Source organism: Onychomys torridus, chromosome 1 (assembly GCF_903995425.1).
Source record: "Onychomys torridus chromosome 1, mOncTor1.1, whole genome shotgun sequence".
NCBI lineage: Eukaryota > Metazoa > Chordata > Mammalia > Rodentia > Cricetidae > Onychomys > Onychomys torridus.
The window spans coordinates 24,827,921-24,855,489 of record NC_050443.1 but is presented as its reverse complement, the minus strand read 5'-3'; the positions used below and the strand labels follow the sequence as shown (position 1 = coordinate 24,855,489).

At 44.2% G+C, this 27,569-nt stretch overlaps 1 protein-coding gene across 10 annotated transcripts in view; it reads right to left on the bottom strand.

The window, feature by feature from the left end:
• Window positions 1-1,526: 1,526 nt before the first annotated feature.
• Window positions 1,527-27,569, bottom strand: part of Znf536 (zinc finger protein 536) — a 453,564-nt gene continuing 427,521 nt past the window's right edge. For 7 of the 10 annotated variants that reach the window (XM_036179480.1, XM_036179490.1, XM_036179471.1 and 4 more), the window contains one exon: window positions 1,528-4,568. In XM_036179480.1, coding sequence (XP_036035373.1) covers window positions 4,324-4,568 — 245 coding nt within the window. In that variant the 3' untranslated portion in view covers window positions 1,528-4,323. Of the gene's footprint in view, window positions 4,569-27,569 lie in introns of all 10 variants that reach the window. The other 3 variants (XM_036179517.1, XM_036179531.1, XM_036179541.1) reach the window with 1 other exon arrangement.

Here is a 27,569-nt window from a genome sequence, read left to right as displayed (position 1 = left end):
TGTCTTGGTCAGTCATGGTTTCTCTTCACAGCAACAGGAAAGTAATTAAGACATTCATGGAGATAACATGCCAATGACTGAGGTAGTGACTCCATCAGAAGAATGGAGACTCCATCCTGCTGTGTTCCCCTCTCCACTGCAGTGCCTTGCCTGTGGCTTTCTGGGCTGCCACGCATACAGGTGGAGCAAAAGTTACAACCCTCACCTTCCACAGCCTTTTTCCTAATGGGTTCACCTGGATCCCCTCACTGTAATCTCCTAATTCACCATGACATCTGCAGTGACACACCACTGGGGCTGGGGACAGACAGTTTCACCCAAGAGCCTCACATAGGGAATTCCAATGAATGTGTCAGTGACTCAGAATGTCCTCCTGTGGACAGAGTTGCAGCATGCATTGAACCTAGCATGCAGTTGAGACCAAAATAGAGCAGCACAACATAAATCAAAGTGAAGCTCTACCACTCATGTGGTGGGCACACACCAGAATTCTGTCTCTTCAGGAGCCCCAGACACAGCAGTTTAGAGAACAATGCAGATTCTCCTCTGATAATTAAGAGATAAAATACTTCCTTACATATAATGATTTTTCAAAAGATTTGTTTATATGTATATATATATATATATATATATATATATATATATATATATACACACACACACACATACACACACACACACACACACACACACACACATATGAGTTTTTGCCTGCATGTATTTATGTTTGTGCACTATGTGCATATCGTTTCTATGGAAGCCAGAAGAGGACAGATCCCTCCATCTGGAACTGGAGTTACAAATGGTTGTGAGCCACCATGTGGGGACTGGTTCTCTGAAAGAGCAGCAAAGTGCTCTTAACTTCTGGTACATAATTTAAAAAAAAAAAATTATTTCAGTAGTAAGTGGAATAATAGATCCTGGTGGCTTAAGTGCCTTATATAATTGCTATTTTATAAAGATCCTGGATATTTCTTTAAGTTTTACCTTACTGAGAGTCCTATCTACAGTATCAGTCCTCTAAAGAAGCAATGATCATACATGCACTTATACACACAGAGACATACACACACCCTGCATGTGCACAGTCAAAAATTGGAGGCCAGATACCTTGCCTCAACAAATAAAACAAACAAATAAACAAGATAGTGAAGAGATGGCTCAGTAGTTAAGAGTACTCGTTGCTCTTGCAAAGGACCTAGGGTTCCATTCCCAGCACCCACATGGCAGCTTGCAACCATTTGTAACTCCAATTCCTGGGGATCTGGTAACCTCCTTTGGCTTCTGTGGGCACTGCAGGCACATGGTACATATACATACATCTAGGCAGAACACTCATAGGTTTGAAGAAATAAATCTTTTTATAAAAAAAAAAATAAGTTCAACAAAAGCTCAAAGCCATGAGGATATCTGCCATGCAGAATATGACAGGCCTTTTTTTATGAGTGAAGTCTGGTCAAGTTTTGCCAATGATTTACAAGCATAGAAAATAGGTTTTATTCTTTGTGGGACTCAGAAAAGACATACTTTTTGGTTCAGGTTTTTGTTTTGCAAAGGTAGAGGTTTTATTGCATAAAACACTGGATAAAACTGGACTGCTTCAAAGACATTTTATTCCTAACAGCAGAAAGAAAACAGTCATTGCTGAAAAAAACAACTTTTAATACTTTCTATACCAGAATAAAGTTCTGTCAACTGATGTATTATAATAATAAATAATGACCAAGAATAAACTTTAAATACAAAGTGTTCTACTTGTTACAAGCATAGCGACAAACTCCTCTACTCTATGATCTCAGAGTTCCTCCAAGATAGAATGTAGACAGGGTTAGGAACAGCATTACAGACTACAGAAATCACAGGGGAAGGACCGACGTGTGTAGATATGAGAGCCTGGTGACACTTGATGCTGACATCACATCGCAGAAGCTGTCACAGGCTTGTGTTACAAGTCACAAATGTTCTGGAAAGAAAGCCTGTGTCAGAGGGGAAAGGGGGACGGCTGGTAGGACTGAACAAAATGGAATCAACACACACGCCACAAAGAAGGGGAGTATGTTCCCAGTGTCACAAACAGAATTATTGCCTGTAGCGTCTGTAGATGCTCAGAGGACACAAAAGACACTGTACCAGCGCCAAAGTGCTAGACACGCAATGTGGATCTCTTTCTCTCTCTTTTTTTCCACTTTTTTTTCCTTTTTATTATTTTTTCTTTTCTTTTTTTCTTTTTTAAATTTCTCTTTGCTAAGATACCACAGGTGGGGCAAACACACAGAAAGCAAGCCAATGGCACAGTCACCAAACACAGCAGTGCACTTAATCCCTAAATGCTCACTACAGTCAGAAGTTTTCCACCAACGTCTCCAGGACTTCCTCGGACCATGGAGACAGCCACAGTCAATCAACTGAGTTAAGTAAGGCAGTGAGACTATTCTAGAGAAAAAAAGAAAAAAGAAAAGAGAAAAGAAAAGGAAGAAGAAAGGGAAGAAAAGAAAAGAAGAAAAAAGCAGCAAGAAAGCAGCTTGCTTTATGCCAGATGGGTCCACGCTGCACAGCGGCCTCATTCCCAGTGAAACCCCAGTTGGGTGACACCCTTTTGACAGCATATGCAAACTGGATTCCTTATTAGCCTGAAATTCAGTCTCAGGATAGTGCTAAGAATTTTATTTACATTGATTGCAGTTTAGTATTTTTGTAAACTGCTATAGGCAGAGTTGAAGTTTTTAAGGCCCTGGGGTTTTATTGTGTGCTCCCAGACTGCAAGGAAATATTGACTTTTTTCCCTCTCTCTCCAAGTCTAAATGATTTCGTTTTCGAAGTTAATACTTCACTAGGTCTCCACCGTCACAAGCAAAAGTACCAATTTCATGTCACTCAAGGGAAATGTATTAGAAGGTGGGAACTTTCACAGCATCCTAGCAGATTCAAGAAGACTCCTATGAGTTTCCTTACACCATTGTTTTGGTTTCTGTTTTTGTCTTTTACGTGTTGTGTTTCCTTGTCAACCTTCAAAATCTCCCTCAGTGTGGTGCAGAACTGGATAAATTTCGAGTGTTCAATCAGTAGACACTCTATAATCTACAAAAATACAGAACACATTTGTTTCACAAAAATGAACATTCTAAGTCAAACTGTTTTCTTCATTAGTGACAGACAGGCGGGGGTTTAGATTCATGTTTTAATACAAGTTATTTTGGAAGAGCTCACTGGAAAAGAAAAATCTTGTTTCATGCCCACAACACTTAAAAAGTAACACATGAAAAAAGAAATCTGGTAACAAGGGCCAGGGGCGACTTCATTCAAATAAAAAGTGTCTTAAACCATAATGGAAAGCAGTCTTTCCCATCAGCAAAGAAACTGCCATTGTTTACAAGAACTTTCTATGGAAAGTAGAGTTGAGTTGGTTTGCTAACGACTGTTTTTAGAATGTTTCCTACAATATTCAAACCTTTTCCTTCATTCAGACATTTTCAAAACAACAACCCAGGAAAGAAAATAGTAAAATAAAAAGCGTTTCTTTCCATACTGCAATTTGATCTTTAAAAAAAAAAGAAAGAAAGAAAAAAGAAGAAGAATGACTCATCAAACCTGCAAAGGACATTTGTCTGCAGACACTTCCTGACCACTGATTCATTGAGCTGTGTGTGTGTGTATATATATATTTTAAAGCACACTTTAGATTACCATCCTTGCAGCACTGGTCAGGCTTGGCGCTTGCTGGCTGCATGTGGGACGGCTAGGATTTCTCTCAGAGTGCAGAGTGACACCACATGAATTGATTTTCCCTGCAGTGACCGCCCCCGTCTGACTGGCACCTCAGCTGCCTCCCAACTCATCCTAATAGGTCACTAGGCAGATGACAGCAGCTGGTGTTAGATTATAGAGGTGTTTTCAAGAAGGAAAACACAGACCCTTTGAGGCAACGCAAATCACTTGGATGGTAGTGTTTTGTTTTTTGTTTTTTGTTTTTGTTTTTGTTTTTGTTTTTTTCTGGTTTTGGACAAAGATGACTTTTGGGTTGGAAAGGCCTCCAGCTTTCAGAGCTCAAAGGACACAGTGACATTTCTAAAATCACTTTCTCCCACCTACATTGCTTGGAAGTTCTTGTTACTGGGTAACAGTGTAGCAGCCATGTTCAAGGGCTGGGGTATTTTCTTTTTAATATATATATAGAGAGATATCTTTTAAAATTCTTTTAAATGTTCTATACACTAGTGAGGGGTTGTATATGATCCCCCCACCCCAAATGCAGTTAGCAAATTGGTGAAACCAGATGCATGATTTAAAACTGTAGAGAGGAGTATTGCAGTGGATGGGCTCTGCTCAGTTGCCCTCCTCCTGGCCCTTGCCTCTCTCATCCGTTAGCTCGGCAAAGCTCCCGGCCTTGACAGTTGCAGCCTCCTCAAAATTCCCAGAAGCCTCTGAGTCGACCCTGGAACGTTTGAACCTGCGGTCAGGATACTGGCTATTGTCAAAAGGCATTCGATGGACGCAGAGGACGTGGGTCTTCAGGTTTCCCTTCTGTGAGGCACTGTAGGGACAGTAGTGACACTGGAAAGGCCTGTGACCTGTGTGGAAAGAAAGTGTCCAGTCAGCTGTGTGTCATGCCTTCGTCACCACCACCCCATCCTGAGCTCCAGGACCAACAGCACCATCACCCACATCAATGACATTACAGTCACTTAGCAAAATTCAAACAAGAAGAGGTAAGAATACAGCCCATTAGGCACATCAAGTGAGATTTAGACTATCCTCCCATTCTGACCAGAATTTTTCATTTAGACTTTCTAGAGAAGGGAAGAGAAAACACTCAATACCTAGAAATAGTTCTATAAAGCACTTTTATGAAATTGTGTGTAGTTTAGAACCAATGATGTTATATAACAAGAAAGGAAGCAAACTATTCCATGTTTTGTGTTTAATTTACTTTTGTGTGTATATATACATACACACATGTGTGCCCTTAGAGCCCACAGAGCATGTGTGGATGTTAGAAGTCCACTTTAGAGAGTCCCTTCTCTCCTTTCACCATTTTTGGGGTCAAACTTGAGTACTCAGACTTGGCGCCAATACCATCACTTGCTGAGCCATCTCACCAGCTCATATCCCAGTTTTTCCTGACAGTTTTACTCGAAACTTTACTTATGGATGCTGAATTCTGATTTCAGGTGGCATGAAATAATCTCATGTATGGCTCCCCCGCAACCATGTTGTTTGTTTGTTTTTAAATGTAAAACCATTCTTAATTTACCAGTGTGTGCAAAAAAAAAAGACCACAAGCAGATTTGATCAGTAAACTATACTTTGTTGACTTTAGATACACACAAATCCATTAAGTTTCTGCACTGGGTATCCATACTCAAGGCTGAGAGTAAAGCTACTTCACATTGTTATGAATCATGGACTCTTTACTAACAGCAAACCAAGCATGAGGAGTAAAATCTGTTTGTGGGGGTAAGGAGATGGATACCAAATCACCCTGCTCCAAGAAAAGCTGTAAAGAAGGACTTATTGGAATGGCTTTAGAAGTTGAAAGTGTCAGGACAGACAGCAAGGACCATACCATCAGATAAAGGTCAGCCTGAGCATCAAAGCAGTGAGATTTGGGGATGGAAAGATGACTCAGATGTTAAAAGCATTGGCTGCTCTTCTAGAGGAACCTAGCTCTGTTCCTAGTATCTGAGCTGGGGAGTTCATAACTACCTGAAACTCCGTCGCCATAAAAATCTAGTCACCCTCTTCTGGCCTCTTAGGGTACTATACTCACATCTCACACACACACACACACACACACACACACACACACACACACACACACACACACACACAATCAATCAATCAATCAATCAATCAATCAATAAATAAATATCTTTTAAAAATAACAATAATGAGGGAGACTTGAATGAGTGATCCCCAAAATGGTAGTTTTCTAGAAAAGCTCCCGTGTAGAATACCTGACAAATTCTTAAGGAAGTCCTTTTGATCCTGAAAGTTTGACCTCTCTGCCCTATGCAGAGCAGTTAAAACACCATCTGCTATCCTGAAAAATCAGTGAAGTGTCTGCTTTGGGAGAAGACAGCGGAGCAAGTGCAGTCCTTCTGATGCCAGGAAGGTGTAACACAGATTGCTAAATGGTCTTATTAATTAAAAAAAAAAAAAAAAACAGAGCCAGATATTAGGGTAAAAGCTGAAAGATTAGAAGAATAGACCAAACCAATCACAATTTCTTACTGCAAGGAAATTCTCAGCCCAAGAGAGCTACTTCTGGTATACTCATGCCTATATACCTTTCTGTGTCCTGACATCTTACTTCCTCTCTTGGCCCAGCTACATCACTTCCTCTTTCTGCCCAGCTCTATCACTTCCTGTCTGTCTCTACAGACCTCCAGACCTCTATGGTTAACTAGTGCTGAAATTAAAGGCTTGCGCCACCATGTCTGGCTCTATTCCCAGTGTGGCCTTGAACTCACAGAGAACCAGATGAATCTCTGCCTCCCAAATGCCAGGGTTAAAGGCATGTGCTATCACTGCCTGACCTCTATGTTTCATATAGTGACTGCTTTGTCCTCTGATCCCCAGACAAGGTTTATTTGTTAGAACAAAAATAAAATATCACCACATGTGGGTATCCACTCCTTAAGGCTCATAAGCTGCCCCACCCTGCATCAGAGAGAAGCCCAGCCTTGTTTGCTTAGAAAAGTGAACTAGTAAATAAGGGGAGTGATCATTTAGTCCCCCAAATATCTAAACAGCAGAGTTTGGATGTTTCCCTACCTCAATCACGGGAAAGAGAACTGTGTGTATTTTCACAGAGCAGTCTATTCCCCAGAGCCAAGCACTCAGTATTGCCTTTCTCTCATTTGCTTGATGTTTCATTTCTCTCTCTCTCTCTCTCTCTCTCTCTCTCTCTCTCTCTCTCTCTCTCTCTCTCCTTCCTTCCCTTTTCTTTTGCAGACAAGGGCTGTCTATGTGACATGAGCTGGCCTTGAACTCCCTATTCTCCTGCTTCAGACTCCCAGTGCTGGGATTCCAGGCTTGCACCAGCACATCTACCCAATGATACAATCTTGATTCTCTTGTCTGCTTGTTTGACTGTTGTTGTTGTTGTTGTTGTTGTTGTTGTTGTTGTTTTAAATCCAGTTCTCCCTGTATAGCTCAGGCTTTCTATCCCCTGCCTCCATTTCCTGAGGGCTCTATCCTCCTGTGGTAGACATGAGCCATCTGGCTTGGCTCTTCTGTTTCTTTCTAATGAGGCTTTGGCTATGTGCTCTCCCCTTCCCTCATAGCCAGGGCTAACTCCTCCTGCCTGGAGGGTCTCTCTCTTTATCATGTAGAACCAGTTGTGGTATGCAATAACCCTTGTCTGGACTGTGAGCACAGGACCTTCCGGCCCATCTTCCCTGTGCCACCAGAATGAACACCACTTGAAGAAGATAAGTATGTCATTTCTTTTTCCCCCATCCTTGCTGGCTACCAATCCCAAGGACTAGTCAGGACACTCATGGTTCAGCCCACTGGTTTTCCAGTCCCTTTCTGAACATCTTATCTAGGTCTCCACAAGACAGCTCACTGGAATCTCCCATCTCCACACCCTGACTGAGCCCACCTCTCCAGTAAAGACAAGATCTACTTCACTATGAAATGGATCCCTTGGGGGAGGCTCCAGGTTCCATGACTAGAGCCACAGCCTCTCAATATCCACTGCCCCAAAGCACTCACTGTATTTTTGTTTCATCTGAAGGAATTGTTATGTATTGGATAGAGTTTTTGCTGCTTTTGTGTCTATGGATGTAGCAATACAAGACTTGGGGTGGTCAATTTTCCCACCTGCAAAAGCAGTAGGCAAACTCTTGGATATGGGGAGGAAACACAGGAAAAAAAAAAACTGAACTTGCCTTTAGCCCTTCCTAAAATGCTGCAAAGCAAGAATGTAGAGAACCAGCAGCACGGACTGCACCACCAGCATGATTCCAACCTGTTTCTGCTGTCTAGTTCTACCCTCAGGGCTTGGCCACCTTCCCATGGAAACAGAGAAGGCCCTGAGTGGGAGATGTGAGACTAGCATTTCTTCTTATTATTAGCATATATTAATTGCACAAGATAATTGGCTTTAGGATGAGATTTTCATATATACATATCATGTACTTTGATCATATTCACTCGCTATTAACCTCTCTTGTTCCCAACACCTCCCAATGGCCACTGGTTCCCTCCCCATCCTCAAATACACCCCTTCTACATTTATGTGAAATGGGTACTTCTGTAGATTTCTGTTTGTACAGGGGATGCAAATGGCCTTGTTCTTCACCATGTAGAATGCTGGTAGACTGAAGGCTAAATTAGGATATTGCTATAGTTTGGATTTTATCTGAGTGTGTTCCCCAGGGGCTCAGACATTGTGAGCCTAGTACCCAGTGTGGCAATGCTGAGAGGTGATGCAATCTTCATGAGACAGAGTCGTATGGAATTTGGCCTGGTCACTGGGGATGCTCTCTTTGGAGGGATTATGGGATCATGGTCAGCCTCTGTGAGCGTGAGTTATGACCCTTGCGTCTGAGTTCTTCTCATCTGCCATGTGATTACTCCTTCGTGGATATGTTCCTACCATGATGTTGTCCATCATGATGTGATATAGCTAGTGGCCTGTACGAAAGCCAAGCAGAAGCTAGATGTCCACAACTGTTAGTTAAGTAAACATCTTTTCTTTCTATAGTACTTAACCTTGGAAGCTTTGTTATAGCAAAAGAAATCAGACTGGAGACCTGTCCTTGGAGAAATGACTGGAGAAGCCAGAGTGTGTCTACTTCTTCTCCCTTGTTGGGACTATGAATGGGGCCTAGCTGAACATTAGTAAAGTTCAGCAGATTTTGTACAAGCAATCAAAATAACATTGAGAATCTAAAACTCAATGATCCAACTTATGAAGTCACCATCATCACGTACACTAAAGGTATGTCCAGCTCTCCCTGAAAAATCACTCATGCTATAAATGGAAAACTACAGAGCAGGAGAAAGATCAACTTAGCATTTGTGCCTGTCCACACAGGAACAGTTGAAGATCCTCCCAAAGAGTTCAGGGGCGGGGGCTGGGAGATGGCTCAGCAGGTAAGAGTGAATACTGCTACTGCAGAGGATCTGAGTTCAATTCCTAGCTCCTATGTCCAGCAACTCACAACAATCTATAATTCTAACTCCAGGGCATCTGACCCCCTCCTCTGGCCTTCGCAGGCACTGTACTCACATGTACATACCTAAAACACACATAATTAAAAATAAATACTTTAATTAAAGAAAACACAGAATCCTGAGGGAAAGGAGGCAACAGGAACTTCAGAAACACTTTAAAATGTCACCCAAAGCTTCATAGCCTCTATGGTATGCTTTTGTCACCCCAAGGAGAGTGGCTCTATGGCAGTGCACAGCTGAGGGCAGCTCACAAAGCACTGTCATCAGATCAATGTATTTCTTATAATTAATGGCTATTATGATGACATGACAAGTTTTGGGATAGAAGAACTTCAAGTAATATACCAATAACAATTTTGAAATAAAATGTTTAGTATCTCAGAGGTCAGCAGACCCATGGACAACAAACACAGGCTCAGTACATCAGTCAGGCTACATAGGCTCAGTACATCAGTCAGACTTGATCTCCAGGACAGGCTTATGGAGCCCCCCACACTTGGAACATTTTTTTTTAAACAACCAAAGCCTTTTATTGCAGCACCTATCAGCACTGCTAAAAATCACTCTGTTTGGGAACCCTGGTCTCCAAACTTTGGATACTGCCCTCCCTGCAAACCCCATCACTTCAGAGGCCACGCCATCTGAGCCTCAGTACAATACATAGAGAACCTTGAATATCACCTCAGTTTGCAAGGAGTGTCTTTTTGTGTTTGCCAATTTGACACAGAAGCACTTAGTTCACTCCTCCACCAATTGATTTTTTAAATATTCATCATGATTTGATCCTATGGCTACATTCTGAATCTTGATTTTTTGGTAGAGCAAAGATGATGAACAATTATTCTCGCAGATTCCAATACTTCCGTGGTCAAACCATTATTGGTTTGATTTCCTTTTTAACTTTGGTGAAATGGAATCTGTTTGTAAGTGCATCTGGAGCTCAGGATGCACTCATTGCAGAGGGAAACCTGAGCAGTACTAGACTTGCAAGAAGCCTGTGCCTTGTAACCAGAAATTGAAAAATACTAATGATAGCAGCTAAAGATCCCAAAAGCCTCACTCCATAGTTTTTGTACTCATTTCTGCACATTCAGCCTCAGAATTGAACTTCATGGGAGTTTTGCCAAGAGGTCATACTGTCTGCATTGTGCAGATGGGGAAGTTAACACACAGCAAGCCTGAAAGGTTTACATTCAGAGCAAGTTTCTAGGGGACACAATGTACTCTGAGTCTTTAATCCCCAAAATCTATGCAAGGATTCCCCTAGTTATCTTCAGCTGTCAACTCCATACAAACTAAAGTCACTGGAGAAGAGGGGACTACAGTCAAGGAATGGCCTTCATCAGACTGGCTTGTGGACATGCTAATTGATATAGCAGTCTAACCTGCTGTGAGTGGTTCCATTCCCTAGGCAGGTGGGTCTGAGTTGTATAAGAAAGCTAGTTGAGCCAGCCAAAGAGGGAGTGAAGCAAATGGCAAATGGCTTAAGAAGTCATGCTATACCAGAATAAATGTTAGCCAACAGTCAAAGTTAAGTGTAAATATTGTGATATTTTGTTCCCCCAAAATACTGTGCTCCCTAATAAACTTATGTGGAGTCAGAGAACAGAACAGCCACTAGATACAGAGGCCAGAAAATGGTAGCACACACACACACCTTTAATCCTAGCATTCCAAAGGCAGAGATCCATCTGGATCTCTGTGAGTTTAAAGCCACACTGGAAACAGCCAGGCATGGTGACTCACAACTTTAATCCCAGGAAGTGATGGCAGAAAGGTATATAAGGTGTGAAAACCAGGCCCTAGAGCCTGGATAAGCTTTTAGGCTTTTGAGTAACATTTCAGCTGAGACCCATTTGGATGAGGACACAGAGGCTTCCAGTTTGAGGAAACAGGATCAGCTGAAGAATTGGCAAGGTGAGGTAACTGTGGATTGTTCTGCTTCTCTGATCTTTCAGTGTTCACCCCAATACCTGGCTCCAGATTTGTTTTTATTAATAAGACCTTCTAAGATTCACGCTACATGTAGAGGTTAGCCTGTGGTGGTCAGATCCTTGATTCTCAAACAAAAGGTGTCATTGCTCAAGGCACTTTCAGACACTCCACCAATTTCGGAATCAAGCCACACCCCAGTTTCTGTCTCCCATCTGCCTCTTCAAAGCCCCTTATATGGAAAAGACTTAGGCATATTGATGTCTGTTGTGTTTTAAACAAAGGATGTCAGCAAAGGGTTCCAAACAAACCACAGAAGAGAACACAACAGAGTGTACATCACTATAGAATATATCCGATATCCCTGTGTACATCACCACAGAATACATCGATGTGTATATCACTACAGAACATATGACTGTGTACATAACCACAGAATATATCATTGTGTACATACAGGTCTAACAGTTGGACAAAGAAGGGGTTGAGAGGCACCAATCTCCTTGGGAGCCTTCCAATCTGTTACTGAGGGAGATTTAGAGAGGACCAAATCTTCATATACAAATGAGACATCTTACCAGGCAGTGGTGGTGCACGCCTTTAATCCCAGCATTTGGGAGGCAGAGCCAGAGTTCAAGGCCAGCCTGGCCAAGCTGCCCACACCACCATGGGAGACCACAGATGAGCTGTGATTCTGGGGTCCACAGGTGATCATGGAGAGCAGATGATGACTGCCAGTCTCTAGGATGTAGAAAGGACTTCAAAGCATAGTTGGGTCTAACAGTTCTAAACTCAGACTAAGGGTCTGATCAATCAGTTCCCACTAGACATGCCGATCTCCTAGGCTTGTCCCATTGCGCAGCATCCCATGTTGGGAATGGGAAGTGATTGGGTACAAAACCCATGGCCCTTGGTCTGACACTGTCTTCCTGATGCCTTCCTCCTCCTTAGGAGTGGACAGATTTAGGTCTGGCAATGAGTTTGGAGTCAGACTATCACTTTCTACTTTGGTGGGCTTGTGGTTAACTAACTAGCTAAAAGAAGTGCCCTCTCTATCTGACCTTGGTCTATTGGTTTGATCTCCCAGTTTTCTGTCCCCACAACCTTGAAACTTCAGAGGAGACAATGTCAGTAGATGTGTTTCACTGGAACGAAGTTTGGCAAACACAGGTTGCGGCTTGTTGAGCACAGGACCCCTTGCTAGAAGGAACTCTGGAAGGTGGCAGGGCTGGAAAGAGCCTGAGTCTAAACAGCCTTGTGAGACAGTGTGGTTTGTTGTAGGACCAGCAGGATTCAAATAAATCCCCCAGGAGGCCAACTTTCCATCTTTCTCTCCCTGAGCCCCAGTTTGCCACCCTCTGGCCATATAGGCTGTGTCTCTAGTCTCCAGCTGTTCCCTGCTTCTTTTTCCCACAGGAACTTTGCACAGTCCTTCCCCGTTATCCCAGTGTGGAATTCTTCCATCTTTGCTTTCAGCATAGCTACCTCTGCTTCTAAAAGATCTTCATTATTATTCCAAACCCACCATGGTGGCTGTGAGATACATGACTTTAGTACCACTTCTAACATCAGTATCCAAACAAGTAAAGCAGCCATGATTTCTCTTTTCCAAGAAGACTGGCAACCCCATGGGGGACAGGAAGCCTGGGATTTCATGGGGAAGGGGGCCTCATCTGTTTGTTCTGATCATTGCTGGTAGCCACCACGGAACGATGCAAGCACATCACAGACATCCATATTTTTCTAGCAGAGGAAAACATGAATGAAGCATACAAGTGAAGAGACAGAGAGGGAGGGAGAGCACAAGACCATTGAGGAAAGACAGGCCAGGCCAGGGGCAGGCATCGGGTAAGTGGAGGATCCTAGAGCAAATGAAGAGGGCAACTCAACATGGGAGATGGGGAGGTGTGACACTCACAGGACACAGGAACATCATCCCATGGGAGAAAGGAAGTGACCAGCACTTCCTAGTACTTCAGCATCACCAAAGCCTCAGATACCCCAGTCCTCATCTGCCAGAGCTAGAGCCCCACATCAGAATAGTGCCAGATGGCCCCCATTAACCCCCACCCTCCTCTCTGTACCTCTTGCTTTGAGGCCATCAACATTTCCCATCACTGCCAAGTGAAAAGTAAGTACATCATACGTTAATTTGTATTGTCACTGCACTGTAGAGCCGTGGTAAAGAACACATTCATTTTTAATCCACTATGAATAATATATAAATATGTATACAGTGTGGAGGGTCAAGAGGGGTGAGGAGAAAGCAAGCAGTACATTGTTTATAGTGAAAGTGGGGGAATGAGATATTTTTCTTACTTGTTATGATGGAAATAGCTATTCTTTCCCTGAACCTAAGGGGAAGAGGAAAATGCCTGCCCTTGAGGGCCCATCCATTAGTTACAGCTCAGCAATATCAGTGGCTTCACAGAAAGCTGGGGCTTGGTGCTTCCACACCTTCTGAGCTGATGGCTTCTCTTGGATGTAGAGCAGAGGATGAGAGTGGATGTTGGGTGGGTGAGTGGATGTTCAGCCCCTGGCATCCAGTAATAAACACACTCTTCAGAGCATGCTAAGAGCAGTCACCTTCATTGCTTCTCACATGAACAGCAGGAGGCAGGGTTAGCAGTAAGATGGCCTCCTCTTTCACAGGTATGGAAGCCTGAGCCAAAGAGATTTGGGGTCCAGTTGATATTGAAGACATAATTATCTCTCTGACTACTCTGAACACTATCTGCAAGCTCTTTTTGACAGAGGATTCTCCACAAAGATATTCCAGGAGGTGGTCCATAGATATCATGAAAGTGTGTATTTTGTGTGTGGGGGGGGGGGGGGAGAGGGAGAGGTGGGGGAAGGCCACACTTGCTTGTCCATAGGTCCCATAAAATTCTCCAGGAGACCATCAAGTCCTTGCATTGAGCATGTGGAACATCATTGGAATATGGGCTCAAGGAGGTACATTCTTTCCTCAGTGTGACAGTTGGTCTTGAGTGGCAATGTGATGGACTGAGAGACTCTGAGATTAGCAAGCTTGCCTCTGGACATGTTTTTTGAAGGGATTTCCAAATACAATTAGGCCATGAGTAGTCTGGCTTAATGAGTGGTTGAATCCACTGATGGATTTATAATTTGACTAGATTGTGGTGGGGAGGTGGTGGTACTGAGGAGGGTGGGGCTTCCTAGGAGAAAGTTAGTCATGGGGGAGTGTCCTCAGGGACTTGCCTGGCTTCTTCTGTCACTGTGCTTCTCTGCTTCCTGTCTACCATGAGGTGAACACCTGGGCTCTACAATGCCATCCCCATAGTAATGGACTCAAACCATCAGGTACTTTGGTCATAACTACAGCAGAGTAAGAGTCTACACAGCATTAAAGACTGTGGACATGCAGCCTGTGTGTAAGACAGCAGCACTGACATGGAACCTACTCACACCCCTCATCTTCCCTTCTTTCTGTTTTTTTTTTTTTTTTAATTTCTCTTTTTGTCATTGTTGTTGTTATTGAGACAGGGTCTCCCTAGTCAGCCCAGGATAGCCTCAAACATATGGCAATTCTTCTGCTTCATGCTCTGAATTGCTGGGATTATAAGCATGTACCCCTATGTTTGACTTTTTAGATATTTCTAGTCATGTCTAAATTATTAAAATGCTAAGAGACCTTAAGAGTGCCTACTGCTCTTGCACCCATAAACAGTGGCTCTCAACTACCTATAATGCCAAATTCAAAGACTCTGATACCCTCTTCTGGCCTCCAAGGGCACTGTACTCATACCCACAGCCACACAGATACACACATACACACATAATTAAAAATAAGACAAGTCTTTAAGAAATAATGGATATAATTAAAGTAGTATATAAATTTCTGTTATACTACATTTTTTAAGATATGGCAGGAGATAACTGTACTGCATGTTCATCACGACACAACCACCAAAGGTCTGACTATACAGTAATAAATGAAACTCCAGGTAGACAGATATTTTGGCTTGTGAAACTTTCCAGAATTTTCCCCATTATGTTCCATCTACCTGTGGATGTGTTGCTAACAGATCTGAACATCCAATTAACTATAGTTCCATCCTGCACCCACATCAGGGTGCTGTCTTCCAAAGAGAGGAGGGATGGGGTGAAGACAGGCACCTTCTCAGTGCTCAGCCTCCCATGGGCACTAAGGAAGCTCATGACACCACGACGCAACAGTAGACCCTCCACAGTGTCTAAGTCAATGCCCACTGGACTCCTAGAAAGACATTTTTGTTCAATGCATGCAAATAGGTTAAAAAAAATTGGCTTTATCTATAGGGTCAACTAAGATATGTTAGAAATTCAGTCCCTGGAGGCACAACTGCCTGTGTTTGGGGAAATCCACAGGGCAGGGCACTAACTGCAGGTTTGAGGACAGTCCAGTCTCTGAGGTGGTGGTCTAGTTTCACCCTGGAGTCCCCACTGCTTGTACACTCTTGCTTTAAGCTTTCAGCTATGACCCTGATGCTGTTGACTACATGTATTCTAGTCTAGATCCCTTAGCACATTCTTCTTTCAGGTTGGGGACCAGCAGGGCAATGAGGCTGGTTAACTTACACAAACAGCGTTCTCCAAGAAGAGCTGCTTCCTTAGTTGCATATATTATGCTTCCTAAAAAATTTCCCCTTATTCTGAGTAGGAAAGAATGTTCCAATCAGGCATGTAATTCATGTTTCCCATTTTCAAAAAGAAAATATTCTTCCATCTAATCAAAGACGCTAAAAGAAAACTTTGGAATAGTAGAAATAATTTCAGGTTTTAAAATCCATGTGATTTGGGTTTTAATTTAAAAGGCTACTCAAAAACATATTCACTTATTCATTTTAAAAGTGGAGTCTGATCCAGGTGGCAACACATTGGCCACATCACTATGAAGTCATGCTCAGCTTAATACACAGACTATGGGTGTAGTATATACGAATATATATATATATATAATCACATTCCTGCACATCTTTTATGGTGTTTAGCAATCAAGAGGGCCCAGTAGGGTTGAAGCTGATTTCTAATGCCATTCTAAAAAAAAAAAAGTGTGAGTGTGTGTAAGAGAGGGAAACAGAGACAGAGAGAGAGGTGAGGAAGGGGAGACGGAGAGGGAGAGAGAGTGGTTATTTTTCTTGTTGCTGTGACAAAATACTTGAGTGAGACATCTTAAAGGAAGAAAGGTTAAGCATATGGTCCATCAGAGTGAGGAAGGAGGTGGGAATGTGTTGCCATGGTTTCACACATCTTGGGGGGATCATGAAGCAGAAGGAGCTAGCTCCCATCAGAATCAGAAGGGAGTTCTTCAAGGCCTGTCCTCAGAAATGCACTCTGCCAGGGAGGTTGCAGTCTTAAAGGTTTTCCAATTTTCCAAAATCACAACATAATCTGTGTACCCATAGGTCAGACAGGGCCATGTTGGGGAGCACTACAGAGCCAATGAGAACAAGTCCTTTGAAGAAGCGGTGGTTCTATGAGAAGTAGGGAATATACAGGATGATCCCAGAACATTTTGTGCTGTGAAATAAATTGTTGCTTTTTAAAGCCTCCATTAAAAGGTGCGTGAGGGCATCTCAAAACAGTGTGGAGCCAGATAGGAGCCCTGGAGGCTCAAACACAGAACATTTTCAACAACAAAGTAAATAATATCACACCAAATCATAGTCTAATGTATAAAATAAATATCCACAAGTCACACTGACATAAATGATTGAATCAGTAAATATGTATGGAAGGATCTGCAAATGCATATCGCAAATAATTCATGTAGACATTGACTACTGAGCCAGGCAGAGACAGTCCCATCCCGGAGTATGGGGTGTCTAGCATGTGGAGGGGGCAGTGTTACTTGCCAGTGCAGAAATCTAAATAAGCACTACCTTAGCCAGGTGTTTAAGGTCACAGTGGCAGGCATCGTTGATTTGGTAGGAAAAGGACACTTCAGCTTTGTAATCTTTCTTCCCCAAACCCAGAGCTCCAGTCTAAGCATAAGAAATTACAGCCGAGGGACATTTTGCAAAACTCTCCTCAGGACAGCCAAGGTGATCACAAACAGAAGATCCTAAGACCTCACGGCTAGGAAGAGTGGGGGACACATGATGCTCATGCAATGTGGCCTCTGGAACAAGAGCTTGGAGCAGAGTGTGGACATTAAATAAAATCCAAGACAATCTGCGTGAAGTTTGGACTGGCTTAACAGCAACGTATCAACATGTCATATTGGTTCACTGCTTGGGAAGAGTGTACTCCAGTAATGTATAAGATGGTCAGGAGAGAAGGGACTGTGGGCCTCCTCACCCTGTACATTTATTTGTTGCTCTGAAAGTGTACTAAAATGAAAGGCTTATTTCCAAAGTTTCTTATGTACCATCCTAGCATTAGCTGATAATGAGACCAATAGTTGATCTGCAATAACAAAAACATCCCTACACCTAACTTCAAGCTAAGACCATAGCTGCAAGTATGGTCCTGGTGTAAGACACTGGCAGGTAGAAATGGCTCAGTGGTGAAGAGCAGAAAATTTGGATTGGGTTCCCAGCATCTACATGAGGTGACTCACTACCACCAGTTTCAGATGATCTGATACACGATGACCTCCAGGGACACCTGCATGAACATATACTCAGGCACAAGCATATACAAAAAGAAGGAACAAATATGAGAAAATAGGCCCAGTAGGTGGCTCATCACCTTCCTGTTAACACAAACTTGAGGAAAGAAAAGAAGCATTATATACATCACCTCCTCCCCAAGATCTGCTACCAAGGGTCAGAGGAGGTATCAGCCAGAGTCCCTCTAAAGCCCTGATATACTGACTCAAAGTGGTTAATAGTAGAGGCTGTAAAGTCACCAGACCTTATCTGACTGGCGCCATGTGAGCCTTTGGGAAGGTATTTCATCCCTTCTCTCAGTTCTCTCCTCCGTAAAATGAACATTGTAATACTGATACAGGATCCAACACTGGTTGGCTTGTAATTTGGCTGAATTGAGAGAAAGTCTGTAGAATACTTAGTGTATGGCTCATAAGAGGAGTCAAATATATCTTAACTGCTGTGGTTAAGATATGAAAACATTCCCTCTCTGAAGTGGACCTGGATGGTGGAGACTGAGACTCTGAGAGGATGTGTGCTTGACCAGCGACACTAAGCCAGAGACACAGCCAAGCGTTGGTTTGTGTAGTCAGAGCTGAGCCTACCATGGCCCTGTTGCTTCAGGTTCAGGCTAGGAAGAAAGTGGTACATATGGCTGGACACCAAAAGGAGAATCTACAGGGAAGGGTCTCTGGCTAGTGGGGGCTTTGCCAGGCACAATCTCCAAGAGTCCAGCCTCCCCTGCCCAGCTTGAAAGCAACCCTGGACACCACAAGGGCTCCCAGCCCAACCTCCCCTTCTCCTTCACTCCCTCCCTCTGTTCTTTCCTTCCTTTCCCAGCAGCTTCAACTTTCCTCCCATGCTCAGATCACTCCCTGTGGCTCCAAGTCACACCACATTTATTTGTTTGCCTCAGGCAGCCATGGGCTGTGGAGCCACCAGCCTGCCTGGGTGGTCAGCCGGCCGGCGGCATGCACTCCACAGCCACTATCGATCTGGGATCTTAAATCATCCCCGGATTTTATGAAAACATTTACGTTTATCATTAAATAACCTTCAAAGGGTCGATGAACTTACTTTCATTTTTTTTTTAAGATTTTCAGATGTGTAATATAATAATACTCTAATGAGACTTGGAGTTTGTCTCTGGGCAAGCACATTTAATGCTGAAAGAAATGTTAAGAGAGGCTGCATGAAGGAGACACCAGCCTTGGGGTGACATGCACCCCTAGGAGTGGGGACAGCTGAAGGCTTCCCCATCTGGCAGGACACTCTGCTCTTTAGCATGTGGGGGTATAGACACTGTGCTAAGCATTTTTGAGGTTCACAACCTTAAGAGAAAAAAAAAGGGGGGTCAGAGCTAGATGCTATGACTCAAACAAGGCTAGCCTAGTTGATTTTATATTTTTAATAGATTGGTTTTAAAATATCAAACAAAATGAAGGCAAAAGCAAGAGAGATTCTGACGTCAGCAGCTTAACAACTGTTAGTCTTAACTGGGTCTTTTTGCCTTATGGATGCCGAGCTAACACAGATATCTGAGCCCCTGGGCAAACAGAAGGAATTCCTTAGAGGAGCTATCAGCCAGCTCTTCCCTGTGTAAAGCTTTGCTAAAGCAACATCAAGACCAAAGGGCCAACAGGCTCCTTCAGAATAACAGTGAGACCTCTCAGCCATACCCACCTAGCCAGCTAAGTTCATCGAAAGGGTGCATCTGTGTGTACATCTCCTCCCCAGCCATTCATCAGTCCCTGTTTCCAACCAGGGCAGCTTGTCTCAAGGACTGGCTGTCTAACTTATAGTGCCTTTCTGACCAAAGTATACTGACTTTTGTGTTAGAAATGCATCCCCGCTTGCCCCTGGAACAACCAGCAAACCTATCACAATATCATCTTCCCCTTACAACTCGAAAGCTCCTCTTTCTTGTCAAAGTCATGAAACAGGTACCTGATTCTATCCAGCCTCTACTGCAAGCAGAACTGGTTAAGGTTTCCAGCCTCCTCAGGAACTTCCCTGGGGTGAAGGATCCCCTCTGCCCAGGCTTTATTCTCCCTATTATACTCCTGTTATTTAAGGAGTTTGGGACAGTCCCGTGGTGGGAGTGAGAAAGAGGCCCTGACCAGGCAACTGACCTTGGACAGTCTCTTCCCAGCTTCTGGTCTTGTGGGGAACCCCACCTTGCTCTCCTCCACTCCATGCTCCTCCCCATCATCCTAGCAAGCTTCCTTCCTCCTCAAATGCTGCCTCTCTTTTTTTTCTCCTTTTTTAAAATTTATTATATTTGTGTTTTAATTTTACACATCAGCCTGTCCTCTCCTCTCCCGCCTCCACCCCTACCTTCTCCCCAGCCCCTCCCCTCCATTCCCATCTCCTCTAGGGCCAAGACTAGTCTGGTGATCAGATGGCCAAACACCCTACCAGTTGAGCTGGAACTCTCATCCAGTGACTGATGGAAGTGGATGCAGAGATCCTCAGCCAGGCCCCAGGTGGAGCTCCAGGAGTCCAATTATCGAGAAAGAGGAGGGACTGTAAGAGTGTGAATTGTTGAGACCAAGATTGGAAAAAGCACAGGACAAATAGCCAAAAGAATGGAAGCACATGAATTATGAACCAAAGGCTGTGGAGCCCCCAGCTGGATCAGGCCCTCTGGATAAGTGAGACAATTGAATAGCTTGAACTGTTTGGGAGGCACCCAGGCAGTGGGATCTGGACCTGTCCTTAGTGCATGAGCTGGCTGTTTGGAACCTTGGGCTTGCACAGGGACACATGCTCAGCCTGGAAGGAGGGGACTGGACCTGCCTGTACTGAATCCACCAGGTTTAAATGAATCCCTGCTGCCTCTATTAACAGTGACCCCCACAGAGTTATCCCTGCAAGCTATCCCTGGAGTCTGTTATATCCCAGGTCTTGTCCTGCCTGCTTTGTTAGTTTTCCTCTCTGGGAAAGCCCCAGTGTCCTATGACTAGGTCACCTCTGTCCTCATGGTTTTCCAACTCAAGTTGTACTGTGCTCATTGGTGGGGGCTGGGGAGTGTGTGGCACATTTGGATGGGAGCTATGATGGCACCACTTCCTCTGACCTATGCCCATAGCCCAGAAAGCTGCCCCACACAGTGGCCACCCTGCATCATTTGTGGTCCCACTGTTACTACAAAGTCACGGGAACTCACCCCATGTACAAATGTATTTCTTTATGTCCCAAGATTACTTTTTAAGAGTTCTAGTGTGCTGCCAATGTTTAAAAACAAATAAAAGATTTCCCATGAAAACATGATTTACCAGTTTCCCTGATTAAGTCAGAAAGTCGGGCATGATCTTCCAGGTGGCAGTGAATAATAGCGCCTGCCCTTGCCACCCTGGAATGCACTGTCTTGCACTTTCTTACCCTATGGCACACTGCACCCTCTGTGTGCCCATCTAGACTCTGTGAATATCAAGGTTTCAGCCTCAGCTTTACATGACCCTGTGTACAAGCCCAGCTTTACCTTGCGGTGAGAGGGCAGGAGGAGTGAGGGCTTTACATCCTTGTCTGCACTAGATAGAGCTGCATTCCTGTACACACCCAATGAAATAAGCAAGTGAGTGGTCTCGGCCTGTTCCCTGGCTTCCTGTTTTCCATTGTGTCACTGAAAATGAACACAGCGGCCCTTTCTTGTAGTTTCTGCTTTGTTTAAATATGGGCGAGGGGGCACCGGGATGGTAACATGGCTTAAGCCAGGGCTATGCACTGTGCTGCATGCCATTCAAGAGATGTGCAGTCAGAGGCACAGGACAACACTAAAACAGTAATACAATGCCAGTTCTCCAGAAGTTGGTAGCCACGGTTATCTATGAGACTCCATTACCTACACACATCTTTCATCAAAATACTAGTGTGTTTCCTGCAGGGTTGGGGGTCCCTGCAGATGGCATCTCTAAAGACAGTAGCAGAAGTAGCCACATTCTGTCAGGTTTAGTGCCGTTCTAGGTACTAAGAATGTGAGAGAGAATCACAAATCTTTCCATAAAGGAATCTGTGCCTGCCTGCTTGCCAGCCATCTATACCCCTGGTCTTCATCCTCAGAGATGTGTGGACAGGACATACTGAAAACATGTCTTCTTAGCATGCCCAATTCCCCACAACTAGTTCTGGAACAATAGGAAATGATGAAGGAAAAAGAAAGAAACAAACTTTCAGCCTACCAGTGGACTGCTGCTGTTGTTGTGGCATGCCCCAAATAAATAGATAGATAGATAGACAGACAGACAGACAGACAGATAGATAGATAGATAGATAGATAGATAGATAAATAGTGCCCACAAGAGAGGTCTCTCTCTCTCTCTCTCTCTCTCTCTCTCTCTCTCTCTCTCTCCCTCTTTCATGGAGTCACAAAAGAAATACAATTCCTTTCTTCTCTTTTCTTCCCCCTAATAAAAGGCTCTTCCTAAAAATCAAAGGTGTCAGGCTTTGCTTTCTCTGGCTGGCATGATCCAGAAGATGGCTGAGGAATGACAGATGTCGGCATCCAGCTGCAATGAAGCATGCAAAAGTTTCTCTCTAATCCACTTATTTCTCTGTAGTCACGTAAACCAAAACAAATGGGCAGGGCTTTACATTAGGGTGGGGGAGGGGGACCCAAAGCCACAGCAGTAGGGCTTCCATTGCATAATGCGGTCTCCACGCCATCTTGCTATGATTTTTCCCTCTGCAGAGGAAAAAAAGCACCCTGTAGTGAGAAAGGGTCTCTCAACACAGGGAACCCAGAGGGGCAGTTACCATGTCCCTTTGTCCCATACAAGATAATATTTCCCAAAGGGGGAAGTTGTGAGAACAGAATAGGGTGTCATTAGCAGAGAGAGGCTATAGAACGAGCACCCACATGCAGGTACACACAAGCACCCTATGATACACACACATCATACACCAACACCCTGCTAAACTAACATGATAGGTTTAATCACCAGCACCGTCATTTTCAACTACTTGAATAAATCCAGGGGAATTATAAACGAAGCCCGTGTGTAATTAAAGTGAGGGTTGTTAGACTCTTCATTTAATAAAACACTTGAAAAGAAAAGCCCTGGTAGGTCTCTCAATGCTAGGGGAAGTGGGAGGAAAGGGGTGCAGGCATAGGCAAGAGAGGCCAGATCTTTTAGCATGTAGCTGCAGCCACCTTGTGAACTCAATCCCCTTTCAGTCTTGTGAGGAACTAGGAGGGTGAGGATCAGGAGTGTGGGGCTCTGTCACCGGCAGCAGTTACAACAGCTGCGAAGCACTCACTCGATTGCTTGCTTGTTCAGTGCAAGCGGCAAGGAGAGATGTGACGGATTTCGCCCATGGCAGAATGGCGTTCCGTTTCTGGCCCTTCAGGCAAAAACAGTAAAAGAAAATTTGAGATTTCCCCCCTTAAACTTCCCACAACAACCTCAGCAGAACCACATGACTCGCCTTCTACAATCTTCCCTGGTGTGTTCACTGCTACTTTGGCAGGGACTCAGAATTACTGTTACATAAATTCCATCTGATGCCAGCGCGACCATCTGTGAGTGGAGCTGCTTCACCTACGTCTGCCTGCAAAGCCACTCTCCCCGAGACAAGGGAGAAGGAGGAAAAGAATTTGATTAATTTGCAGAATGCTTGTGATTTGCTCATATATTATTATAACTCCTCATCAGCACATGACAAATCCCCAGCCCTGGGTGCAGGCACCCGTTTGATTCCAGCAGTTTCTTGCGTCGACACCTGACAGACTGCAGAGCTCCTAATGACTTTCAGATGCTTACAAACAGTAATTCTATCTTCAGAATAAAAAAGAAAAAAATCTGTAGGAAGAAAAGAGGAGTGAACTCCTTCCTCTAGTTCATTTCCTTCCTAGGTATCAACATGATTTAACTGTGAGGGTGACCTAAACTCCTAGAAGGGGGCCCTCCCAGGCCCAACCATGGCCATGCTGCCTGTGAAGACAAAGACCCCCAGATTCTGGATGGCAAACCAGCAGAGGCCACACTGGGTGATGCAAGGCAGCACCAAGGTGCTGGCCAAGGCTACAGGGTTCTCTCTCTCTCTCTCTCTCTCTCTCTCTCTCTCTCTCTCTCTCTCTCTGAATCCTGTTAATTTTGTACACTTTCAATACACTGATCTCCTCTCAGTCTCTACATCTGTGTGCTGACTGCAGTTTAGTTCCCAGCTTCCCCCTCCCCCTTCTCTTCTTTGCTTTTAAAACTCTGATTATGCCTCCAAAGCCCTGCCTCTGTGCTTGATTGCCTGTTTTAGATTAGAGATTTTTAGCCAGGAGACAAAGACTTCCGAACGCACATTAGTCCTGCATATGAGGACCCACAGAAGGAAAAGCGATAAAACGCAATGTGCCATCTGTCCACAAACAATAACCTGTGTGTTTGGAGGCTCACAAATTACTTAGCACAGAACCTTCCCAAATTACAGAGCCTTGAGACAGAGCAGAGTTGTGAGTGAGACCCTCTTTGATGTCCTTTGGTATTTCCCACCCCCTCATGCTCGCCCCCAAATTGATTGCTAACAGTTGAGGAATGTCTCAGTGACAAGTCGATTTTTATTATCTGCATCTTCCCGGTTACATTTGGCCTGGGACCTCAGCAGGCGTGGCTCCCCCCAGCCACAGCTGCTTGAGACAACAGGCCCAGATGCAGTCTGTCTCCTGTGTGTGTGTGACGGTGGGGAGTGGGGGTAGTCTCCTGAGCCACTTGATACAGAAAGATCCCCACAAACTCTGCCTCCTCCAGGAACTGGTCAGCTGGCTCTGCTTTGGAAGGATGTTCAAGGTTTTGTTGGTGACACTGTTAGTATGTATAAATTGGCCTCCTCCCCACCTCCAGCCTTCTCTCCAGAAACTGCCTAATACCTGTCCTTGTTCTGACTGTAAGAAACAACCTCACAGGCCCACAGGCCATCAAAGACTCATAACAGTTAGCCAGTGTCTGCAGTTCAGCTAGAAAATGCGTTGTGAAATGATTTAGTAAAATGGAAGGCAAAGAAGGAACATGCACTGCCGAGAAGGGAGAGAATTTCTGTTTGTGGCAGGTTCACGGGTTAACTAGCACTCCATGCCTTTTGTTTGTAGGACGCAGCAGCCGCCTTGATGCGAAGATTCTGCCAGTCTCAACTAACCTGGCCCAGCCCTGGACAGTCTCTCACATGACAAGCCCTCCCAGTTCCTAGAAGTTGAAACTGAGGTTCCAAGAGAGCCCAGTGTGTGTGTGTGTGTCAGGGAGGCAGAGGTGGCAGAGCTGAACTCCAAGACTAGACATTGACTCTGAACACCCCCAAGTCCTGCCTTTAGAATGAGACCTGAAGGCAGCAGGTGGGATTTGTGGCATCCAGTGAAAAACACCCTGTGGTTGCTAGGAACAACCAGCCAAGGGTGGGCACTGCAAATGGAAGCATGCCTGTCTTAGCAGAGTTTCAAATAGACACATCATTTCAACACACACACACACACACACACACACACACACAGAGAGAGAGAGAGAGAGAGAGAGAGAGAGAGAGAGAGAGAGAGAGAGAGAATGAGCCTGAATATGAAGTCCATGAAGTCTCATTCCCAAACTCATTGCAAGCTTCAGTGTCCAGATTCAAGATCTACCCTAGACAGGGAGACTTCTTGCCTCTACCTTGGGCTCCATCTTACAGGAATGTATACCACATGATTATCCAACAAAGCCAGGCACTCATTAGGTAGCAGTGGACAGATAACCTATTTGGGAGTCTTGGGGGTCCAGTGACCTGAGAATGAACTCGTTTTCATGATAGACTCTCAAACCTCAAGTCAATAAAGACAAACTACATAAATTTGGCTGGAACACACTGGGGTGGGAGAGTACCGCTTGCGTTCTGAGAAACAGATATTTATTTGTTTGTTTGTTTATTTATTTATTTATTTATTTATTTATTTATTTATTTTAATACATGATGCCAAATGTTGAGCCACACTGCCATCTCCATATCCTAGTTCCTTTCTGGCTCCAACAATGAAATTAGTCCTGTGTTTTGTAGTCCCAAATCATAGGAAAGGACATTATATTTTTTTTCTTTTCTGCCATTGCTATGGTCACTGTCTTCAATGAATCCAGGTTTATAGCTTGCTAATTCCAAATGTAACCCAGAGGGTTGGAGAAGGAATCTCAGGAAGCTGCTGACTTCCAAATGGCCTTTCCTCTGCTGTTTGTCTGTCTTAATCTGGCTATCCTGGAACTCACTATGTATCTTGGGATGTCTTGAAGTCTCATTCTCCTGCCTCAGCCTTCTGTATTTGGAGATCAAAGGTGTGTATCAACATATGTTGCTTAGATTTTTATTATTTGACTTTTTTTTTTTTACATAGATCTCACTATGTGGCCAGGGATACCCTCCAATGATCCTCCTGCCTCAGCCTCCAGAGTGCTGGGGGTAACAGGTATGAGCGTCTGCACTGAGTCATCAACTGGTCATTTAAAACATACAAGCATGTCTAAGTACATTTCCAAGCCTCAGTTCATTTGTGTTCCCTTTCTGACCACCCTATTGTTACAACAATAACCTTTCCCTCTGGGGAACTCTCCCCCTGGATGGCTGAGTTTTCCTGACCCCCTCCTCTCCAGACATGACGCCAAAGCCTGGGGAAAGAGGTACTCAGCAAGTACTTCTCAATGGGATTTTCAGTTTCCATTAAGACGTGTCAGGAAGGAGGTGTTGGGGCAGGTTGATCTGTCTCATTCTCACATCCCAAAGAGACACAACTTGAGGTTTAAAGATCCAGTTTTGAATGTGAACCCCTGTTCTGTGGATGCTCCACCGTCTGATGAGATCTGGGAATCACTGCCAAGGCCCGAAAACAGGTGTAAGGAACCAGATCTTGACTTTGGTGTTGGGGCAGCCATCTCTAACCCTAGCACACAGCTGCGCAGCCTCCAGCAGTTTCCTCCAAACCTCCAAAGCCTCAGTTTCCCCACCTATAACAACGTTAATGTGTTTTCTTTCTCAGAGTGAGTGTCTGGCCCCATGGGGAATACCCATCACTAATAAAGCAAAGAACTCGGAGCAGCTTCATCTACCACCAGGATTATAAATGTCAGCCACTGGTAATCAGCAGAGGCTGTTGTCCTTCAAGGCTCTGGCTGCCTTCTCTCTAGCCAGTCCTCACAGGAAGAAACCTTTCCAGTTGGGAGGATGCAGTGCAGGATGCTGAAGGGAGGGTCTCAGACTCCAAGCTCAGCTTGGCCTCAGCACCAAAAGGCAGAGTTGTCATTTAGCCTCAGACATGACATCACCCCCTTCAGGTGCATACTCAAGGCAGATGAAATATTGAAGTCCATCAGTATAAAGTGGGGGTTCAGAGTCTGAGTAAGAAAATTAAAGCCACCCAAGTAAGAGCATTTTATACATGCAACCAAACTGCCTTTTGATAGGGCATTTTATTACACTTTTGGTATTATGGATATATAACATACAAATGTGTGTACTGTAGAATATATAAAAAGTAGCTGCAGTTGTCAATATGCATTTGCATGCTGTATTAAAATTGTTATGTAAAAGACTTTCAGAATATGATGGACTTGCGTCATGGAACACCGGAACCTATTTTAGAAGATTGGGGGTAGAGGGTGTACACGTTTTTCAGCCCTCAGGAGTTTTGCTAGATACAGCAGCCCAAACTCAGCTGACATTTAAAGAAGTCCCTTGACACTCAGAACAAAGAGTCTTCTGGCACACACTTTCCTCAGAGCAAGGAGTCAAACCACGCATGAAAGCTACATATATAAATTCTCAAATCTGAGCTCGGATGGTAGAAGGGAAACATCAGGGCACCTGAGATGGTACCCCAGAGCCACCACGGGTGGGGCTCTGTTGGGGCTTACTCTG